The sequence below is a fragment of the Ailuropoda melanoleuca genome, chromosome 1 (assembly GCF_002007445.2).
Source record: "Ailuropoda melanoleuca isolate Jingjing chromosome 1, ASM200744v2, whole genome shotgun sequence".
Classification (NCBI taxonomy): Eukaryota; Metazoa; Chordata; class Mammalia; order Carnivora; family Ursidae; genus Ailuropoda; species Ailuropoda melanoleuca.
In genome coordinates, this window is record NC_048218.1 from 157,571,356 (window position 1) to 157,581,030 (window position 9,675).

General features: G+C 35.0%; 2 protein-coding genes across 33 annotated transcripts in view; one reads left to right on the forward strand and one right to left on the reverse strand.

The window, feature by feature from the left end:
- The window catches only part of HDAC9 (histone deacetylase 9), a 974,909-nt gene that overhangs the window by 838,072 nt on the left and 127,162 nt on the right, over positions 1 to 9,675 (forward strand). The gene's annotated exons all lie outside the window — the stretch shown is intronic.
- Positions 1,320 to 9,675, reverse strand: part of LOC117795269 (trifunctional enzyme subunit beta, mitochondrial-like) — a 9,322-nt gene continuing 966 nt past the window's right edge. The window contains exon 2 of the mRNA XM_034639504.1: positions 1,320 to 1,331. Within this exon, the coding sequence (XP_034495395.1) occupies positions 1,320 to 1,331 (12 nt within the window). The remainder of the gene's footprint in view (positions 1,332 to 9,675) is intronic.

Consider the following 9,675-nt stretch of genomic DNA (forward strand, 5'->3'; position numbering starts at 1 on the left):
CTGCACTTTGTCAGATGTATTTATTCATGTGCAGGAGATTAGAATTCATAAACATTTTGCCAGTTTTTTGAATGCTTTTTCTTTTCCTTGTTGTTCTTGGCCAGGCCATGTCAATACAGCAAAACGCTGCTTCATATGACTTATTATCAGCAGAATAATATGTATTACATAACCCAAAGGAATTATAAAATCAGCAGGAACTCTTGGCTCTGCATCTTAGTGTAAATATATAGATGGGTACCAAAAAACTTGATTTTTAAAAATTAAGTTATCTAAGTGATGCAACCAAAATAGGTATTTTTCTTTTCAAATATTTTTATCATGAAAGTGATCTAGTTAGCAAAACATCTTTTAGCTATTCTTTTAAGAAATATGCACAAGGTCAGTCAAAGTAATATACTATTGGATTAAAACTAATTTGAGCATGGTACAGAAAATTCCTTTAGGCAATGATTTTGAAGACATACCAGAAGTCCATTTTTTTCTTTTTCTTAGCAAAGTTCAGAGCTTAGATTTATCAGTCCAGTCAGTGTATGATGAATATTTTTGAACTTCCTCAGTGAAGCGCTTAGAAACACCAGCTTGGTTTCACTCATTTATGGAACATAAGTAGGAAGATCAGTAGGAAAAGAAAGGGATAAAGAAAGGGGGGGTAATCAGAAGGGGGAATGAAGCATGAGAGATTATGGACTCTGGGAAACAAACTGAGGGCTTCAGAGGGGAGGGGGGTGGGGGAATGGGATAGGCTGGTGATGGGTAGTAAGGAGGGCACGTATTACATGGTGCACTGGGTGTTACACGCAACTAATGTATCATGGAACTTTACATCAAAAACCAGGGATGTACTGTATGGTGACTAACATAATATAATAAAAAAAATATTATTATTAAAAAATAAAAAGAAACACCAGCTTGGGGGTTGCAAGAAATTGAAGTGACTATCTAAATCAGAAGAGTCAGTTTGCTTGAAATAGCATCAGAGATCCTTATGCAAATAGTTACATCATTTTTAGAATCAGTAATAGAAATATTTGTGAGGTTCTCAGGGAAAATGATTTTGGTAGTCTGCATTTGTGCTGGCTAGCAAACAATGGCACAGTTACTTTAAGGCCAGATTTGCCTACTGTTATGCAAAGCCAATTAACAGCACCCTGGGTTGCTTCCCCTGAAAGAAATGTTTCCAAGAGGTGAGAAAAGCTTAAACCGTTGGCATTCCTATGGAATCTAAAACGAAAACATTGAAAAACTTCAGGCAGGTAAAAGAAAGGAGAGGATGTATAGTAGGAAGCGCCTTGGGTAGTAAGTTGGAAACATGGCCATTAAAAGGCCACCTGTCAAAACAGAATAAATGACAGTTTTAAGCTTGTTAGAGAAAAAAACAAATTGCTGTTGACATGGAAGTTGTTGGGATGATGCTACAGCCTCTGATACTGAAGGTTCAGCCCTTATATTTGAGTCTGTGGCATGTTTTTTTCTTTTTTAAAAATGTTTTGTATTTGAGTAGAGTTGACAAACAATATTTAACATTAGTTTCAAGGGTATAATGGAGTGATTCAGCTTTTTGCCATGTTATGCTATGCTCCCTGCAAGTGTAGCTACCATCTGTCACCATACAATGCTATTAAAATATCGACTATAGCTTTTTTTACATCTCCTTCACTCTTATTAAGGTTTGTCTTTTACTCCTTCCTTCTCTCCTTCTCCCTTTCTCCCTCCGTCCCTCTTTCTTTCTTTCGTCCCTTCCTCTTTCTCTCTTTCTCTCTTTCTCTCTCTCTTTTTAAGATTTTATTTATTTATTTGAGAGAGAGAGAACACGAGCAAGAAGAGAGGTGGAGGGAGAGGGAGAGGGAGAGGCAGACTGCCCTCGGAGTAGGGAGTCTGGTGCAGGCTCAATCCCAGGACCCTGGGATTATAACCTGCACCAAAGGCAGACACTTAATCAACTGAGCCACCCAGGTGCCCCTCTTCCTCCCTCCCTCTCTTCCTTCCTTTCTCTTTTTCTTTCACTCTTTCCCTTCTTGCCTTCCTCTCTCTGTTTTCTTTTTCTCTTTCTCCTCTTCTTTGTAATAACTGCAGTCTCCTGTTGAATAGGCTCAGCTGCTTTTATCTGACTTGGATTTCAGCAGGAACGGTTACACTTAGTGGTTGTATATGTTGATAATCTTCCCAAGGTAACTTTTTGCTCTAAGGATCCTGAAAAAGTCTCTTGAATTAACCCTAATGGGTGTTGACAGCATCCCTGAGGTGAACTCTTGAGATGGGACTGTCCAGTTGGTCATCAGGGGTTTGTTTGCTTTAGATTTTAAATAAAGAAGTTTTGCCATCTTTTCATCCTTCAGATTATGTATGAGTGACTCCACTGGGGAATTGGTGTGAATCTGGCAAAGACCGCAATCTCTTAAATAGTTAGAATTCATGAGTAGAGAAAGGGAGAATTTAATACAGGGACAGTGTATGATAATTTAGAATAAGTTTTTCCATGGTTTCTCTTTTAGACTTTGAATCCTATCCATTCTCTGAAAGAGAATGTATGAATAATTTAAAGAGAGTAAAAATGTTTTGGAAAATATTATTTGAAGATACTTTCCATTGTAGATATGGCCTGTGATGTTGCATTTCTTATATTCTATAAGGTTTATAAGAAGCAGGACCGAAGTGATATGTGGATTTTTTTTGTTTATCTGTTTTAGAAAATGCCAAGTAAAGTAGAAGATATCTAGATAATTCAAAACTCCATCATGTAGATCTTATAGGCTGTTTGTCTTTAGGCTTTCCAGAAGGTGTTAAAAGGAATGTGGGCTGGGAACCTAGATACTTCATAGGGTTCCAATTACCAATAAAAGAAAGAAAGCATCTTTTCAGTGGTGAAACAAACATGTTATGACATTCATTTATCTGCCCATTCATTCAGTAGTTTTTTATTGGACATCTATTTTTTTCTCAAAAGTTCTAATGCAAGTAACATTAAAAGCAATATAAACAAAACACTTTGGGAATGTAATATAGGAACTTTTGTTTTTAACTATGAGGATGGAGGAATATTTTAATAGAGGTAACATTTAACCTTGGTCTTGAATAAAAATGAGATTTTGACAAGCTAAAATCAAAGGGAAGGATTTATCTGTTGTAGTAAAAATACATAGATAAAGAGATTAAGACTTCTTGGAATTGTGGGTGGCTCTGTTTTGGGTTTGTTTTGCTTTTGGCAGAGGAAAGTCTGCTTTGAGTGGAATAAAAGTAAATAATGAAGCTGCATCTGTGGTGTGGAATATGATAAGGAATTGGAATTTCTGTGGAAAATATGGAAGACTGGAACAAATAAGCCCCATTATTTGGGATGAAATAACAACAAAGCAGTGTGTAATTTTTTAAAAAGGCAAACTGTCATACAAGAAAAAAAGAGTTTCTTAAATAATCATTAGGCAGAGTTTTCCCCTGATTATCAATAAACAAAACAATAGTCTGTCAGTGATATGTTAGAGCTAGCCCTCAATATCTTGTCAGAGCTAAGTGCGTGTATATCTCTACTCAAATCTGAATTCAGTGACATCACACTGATATCTTGAAATAGGCATTGGTGGGAATATTTACAGCATGGAATTCAGCAAATGCTACAAATTACAGCTTTTTCTGTTAAACATTTACCAGCACACCACCGCTACATGATGTGAAACAGGTCTTCTTAGCAGAAAAATTGACATTTGGAAAAGAGTATAGTACAAATCTTTTTACTAAACAAACAAAAAAAAGTGAGGAAAAGCAGTTTAAAAACATGCAAATTAGATTAAAGAAGAGAAAATTAAAAAACACGTGCGGAGGGAAGAAAACTGAGGATCAAAGACAATCAAACAGGACGACTTACCAAGTATAACTATCAAATTTAAGCTTATTTGAAAAACAAGGACAAAGAAACAAGGCTTTTGGCATATAGAATGAATTAAGCCTTCTTTATAAAAATCAATATCTAAACTATGAGCATTGTGTTAGGAAACTACACATAAAGCACTGTGGGAATCAAACTTCCCTTCAGTGTTATTGAAACTTCATTTTAACGTGCACCTTTCTATATATATATAGTATTTTCCTAACTCAGCTGTGGTCCGAAATGTTTTCTTATTGTATTGCACATCCATAATCTTACCTCAAGGCTTAAAAATATTGATAGTGTGAATTATCCAACTAATTGCATTCGTTATCCTCTTTCCAATGGACCGCTATGCCTCCTTTTAACATTTAAGTTCATTTTTAATTATTTAGCTAGTTCTCGCTACAGGTTTAATAATGTTTAATTATGCCACTAAGTCCAAATTTTCCATAGTTCAATGTCATAGAAACTATGGCATACTATGTGGATATGATAGTGAATAGAGGCACTTCTTCATAGTCTTCCTTCTTCCATTAATTAGGTGATATTTTGTGTCATGATAGCTTTGTTGTTGTTGTTGTTTAATATTTATTTATTTTACAGAACAGGGCAGGGTTGGGGGGAGTTGAATGAGAGAATCCCCAAGCCGACTCCCCACTAAGCACAGAGACTGATGCTGGGCTCATCCCACAACCCATGAGATCATGACCTGAGCCAAAACCAAGAGGCAGACGCTCAACTGATTGAGCCACCCAGGCTCCCCAGTGTCATGGTAGCCCCAGCAATAAATAGAGCAATAACCTCAGTAATAACCTCAAATTCTAGCCTGCTTATCCTCATTTTATCCAAGCATTCCTTCAGTATCTTACGTGGGCTGCATGGTCATGACTGTACCCTTTGTTTCTTGGTTTTCCTGATACTCTCATAAGACTTGTTTGATTTATATCATTCCTCTTGGCCAGAGATGTTTCTTTAGTGCTATGTGATATCACCCTTCATTATCCACTTGCAGGTAGGATGCAGGCAGACTCAGTCTGAATAATCTCAGTAGTCTGTCAGTGTAGTAACCTGATTATCAATGGAATCCATCCTGATTTACTTTTTTTTTTTTTTTCAATCTGTTTGGTCAAGGATTTTAATGACTTCAAATGAATAAAAGGGGTTATTTTGAGAATGACTCATGAATCACAATGTGGATAAAATTATAAACAGATTTACTTAAGCAATCAGATTAAACATATACAACTAATTGCAGACATCTCTAAGACAATTAGTTAAATGAAAGTTGAGTTTTAACCACCAATCCATCCTCACTGGGGAATTGATAATAGTTCATCAGCATGGAAGGTCAGGTCTGTCTGGCAAACTACTTCCCTTATCCTCTTGGTCTTGATCATCATATTCTTCCAAAGTTCTGCAATATCTTTGATCCTGACAACTGAACCCTTTCTGAATTTTTTCTGTGTTGCTTTGCATGCTATAGTGCATCTTTCAGTCCCTTTGTAAGTGAATCTGTAGCCTGTATCTAAGAATATAACTTGTTGTTTTTGCTGAAGCACTTATAATCTCACTTTTTTCCTTAAATGCATGGTAGTATAGTAGAAAAAATATGGACTCAAAAACCAGATTTAGTTTCCCTATTCCCTTATATCAGAAAACATATTCTCTTTTTTAAATGTCTTTAACTATGAAGTATAATATTCAGAAAACTGTATAAGGTATGAATGTGCAACTCAGTGAAATACTACAGATCAAGCACATATATATCCATCAACCAAGTCAAGAAATAAAATCTCATCACTTCAGTAGGCCCCATATTTCCTTTCCCAGTTAGTACTCCCTTTCTCTTTTCTGAAAGTAACCAATTTTCTGTTTTCTAACATAATTAATTTACCTATTTTTAACTTTATATACATGAAATCATACAATATATATCTCTTGTATATTACTTCTTTTGCTTAATATTATGTTTGTGAGATTCATCCATGTTATTGCAACTAGTTATAGTTCATTCATTTGTACTATTATATAGTACTACACTTCATAAAAAGAATAGGAAAATACCATAGTTTATTCTACTTTTATTTTTTTTTTATTTTTTTATTCTACTTTTAATGAATATAGGGAATTTTTCAGTTTGGGGGCCATTATGTACAATGTTATTAGACTTTTTATGTATGTTTCTTGATGCGTTTATACACACATTTCTGTTGACTATACATCTCACAGTGGTATTGCTGGGTTGTGGGATTTGCATGTGTTTAGTTGTTGTAGATAATAACAAACTGTTTTCCATAGTGGTTGTCACAATTCATACTCCCACCAGCAGCATATGACTGTTCTGTGGTTCTGTATATTTCCAACACTTGGTATTGTCAGTCTTTTAAAATTTTAGACATTCTTTTGAGTGTGTGATAGTATATCATCATGGCTTTGTCTTGACATAGTGCTAATGAAGTAAAGCAGATCTTCATTTACTTTTTTATTATTTGTATATTCCATTTTTGAAGTACCTATTAAGTTTTTTCTACACTTTCAGATTGTCATTTTTCCTACTGATTTGAGCAGTTCTTTATGGATTCCATTGTTGGTTAAATGTGTTAAAATATCTTGTCTAATTATCCTTTTAATCATGTCCTTTGATAAATAAAAGTAATTTTGAATGTAGTACCAATCTATCATTTCCTTTATTAGTTCTTTTTATGTTTTTTTAAAGTTTTCTTTCTACCCAAAGCCATGCAAATATTCTCAATCTTTCCTTAAAGCTTAATTTTGACTTCAACATTTAACTGCACAGTCTGTCAGGAATTGAATATGTATATAGCATGAAGTAGAAGTCAAGTGGTTTTTGTTTCATGGGAATATACAGTTGATTCTGTACCATTTATTAAAAAGATCGTCTAGGGGCACCTGGGTGGCACAGCGGTTGAGCGTCTGCCTTCGGCTCGGGGCGTGGTCCCGGCGTTATGGGATCGAGCCCCACGTCAGGCTTCTCTGCTATGAGCCTGCTTCTTCCTCTCCCACTCCCCCTGCTTGTGTTCCCTCTCTTACTGGCTGTCTCTATCTCTGTCAAATAAATAAATAAACTCTTTAAAAAAAAAAATCATCTATTCCTTATGGCTCTGCAGTAGTGTCTTTGTATACTCATGGAGATGCTGTTCAAAAGTTATGTATCTAGGGGCGCCTGGGTGGCACAGCGGTTAAGCGTCTGCCTTCGGCTCAGGGTGTGATCCTGGAGTTATGGGATCGAGCCCCACATCAGGCTCCTCTGCTATGAGCCTGCTTCTTCCTCTCCCACTCCCCCTGCTTGTGTTCCCTCTCTCGCTGGCTGTCTCTATCTCTGTTGAATAAATAAAATCTTTAAAAAAAAAAGTTATGTATCTAATAACACAGCTTCAAAACGTATCAGGCAAAAATTGAAAAAAAATGGAAAAATAATCAAAACCACAATCATAATGACAGATTTTAACACACTTCTCTCAGAAACTGATTGAGAAAGAAGACAATTAAAAAGGAGGTATGTAGCTTTAAATACTTTCATAAACTAGCCCTCACTGAATTATATAATAGGCCATACTCAATAGCTGCAGAGTATCATTCCTTTTAGGGACCCTTATAATGTTTTCAAGAACAAACTGTATTTGCGGGCATAAAGTAAATTTGAATAAATTTCAACTAATTGAATTCATACAGAGTATAACCTCTTACTGCAATGAATTAAACCAGAATCAATATTACATAACACAAACAAATGGAAAGACATTCCATGTTTATGGATTGGAAGACCTGATATTGTTAAAATGCCCATACTTCACAAAGTGATGAATATATTCAGTGCAATCCCTATCAAAATCCCAGTGGCATTTTTTTACAGAAATAGAACAAAAATTTTTAATTCATATGAAACCACAAAAGACCACAAGTAAACAAAGCAATCTTTAGAAAGAAGAACAAAGCTGGAGTCTTCATACCTCCTGATTTCAAAATAGATTACACAGCTTCAGTAATTAAAACAGTATGGCAATGCATAAAGACAGACTTGTTGACCAAGGGAACAGAATAGAAAGCACATATGTGGTCAACTGATTTTTAGCAAGGGTCCCAAGGATACATAATGGAGAAAGGATAGTCTCTTGAACAAATGGTGCTGGGAAAACTGGATATCTACTTAAAAAAGAATGAAACTGGACCCTTATCTTACATCATACACAAAAATAAACTAAAAAATGTATTAAGATTTAAATGTAAGACCCAAAACTATAAAATTCCTGAAACAAACCAGGAAAAGTTTCATGATTCATGGATATGACACCAAAAGCCCTGGCAACAAAACCAAGAATAAACAAGTAGGACTACATCAAATTAAGAAGCTTTACAGCAAAAGAAACAATCAGCAGAGTGAAAAGGCAATCTCTGGAATTGGAGAAAATATTTGCATACCATATATCTGGTAAGCTTTTCATCTCTACAGTATATAAGAACTCTTTAACAGCTCAGTAGTAAAATATACTAATACCCTGATATTAAAATGGGCTAAGAACTTGAACAGAAATTTGTCCAAAGAAGACATATAATGGCCACAAAAAATATGAGAAAATGCTTAATGTCACTAATCATCAATAAATGCAAGTTGGAACCACAAGGAGATGTCACGGCACATCTGTCAGTATGACTATTACTAAAAATGCCGAAGATGAGTGTTGGCAGGGATGTGGAGAAATGGGAACCCTTGCATGCTGTTGGTGGGAATGCAAAACGCTCTGGAAAACAGTATACGGGGACCTCAAAAAATTAAATATGGAACTACCATATGATACAGCAATTCTACGTTTGGATATTTATCCAAAAGAATCAAGATCAGGATCTTGAAGAGGTAATACCATTCCCATGATCACTGCAGCACTATTTACTAAGGACAAGATGTGGACACAAGCTAAATGTTCACTGACAGATGAATGAATAAGAAAACGTGGTATATAGATACAATGGAATACTATTCCTCCTTTAAAAGGAAAGACATTTTGCAATATGTGAAACCTTGAAGACATTATGCTAAGTGAAATAATCCAGTTGCAGAAAGAAAAATATTGCATGATTCTGCTTACATAAGGTAACTAGAATAATCAAATTCATAGAATTAGAAAAAGGAATGGTAGTTGTCAGGGGCTACAGGGAGAGAGAAATGAGGAGTTACTAATCAAAGAGCAAGAAGTTTCAGTCGAGCAAGTGAATAATTATGCTCTAGTGATTTATGACATTATGCCTATAGTCAACAATAATGTACACTTAAAATTTGTTGACTGGTTAGATCTCATGTGAAGTGTTCTTGCAACAGTAAAATAAAATAAAATAAAAGTAAGATACCGATGATATAAAATGAAGTATAAAAACAAAACTGAAGAAAGTAGTTATATAATTTGAAAGAAAAATAAAATTGGAAAATCTCATTTATTTGGAAATTTTGAAAAACAATATGAGCCAAAGGAATCAGGATAAAAATTAGAAAATATTTTGAGTTGAATGATTATGAAAATATGAAATATTAAAATTTGTGTCATGTATATAAAGGTGAATTTGGGGAAATTATAAAGCTTTTATTTTAGTTATTTTTTTAATTTTTTTTTTATGTTAGTCACCATACAGTACATCCCTGGTTTCTGATGTAAAGTTCGATGATTCATTACTTGCGTACAACACCCAGTTCACCATGCAATACGTGCCCTCCTTACTACCCATGTTCACCATGCAATACGTGCCCTCCTTACTACCCATCACCAGTCTATCCCATTCCCCCACCCTCCTCCCCTCTG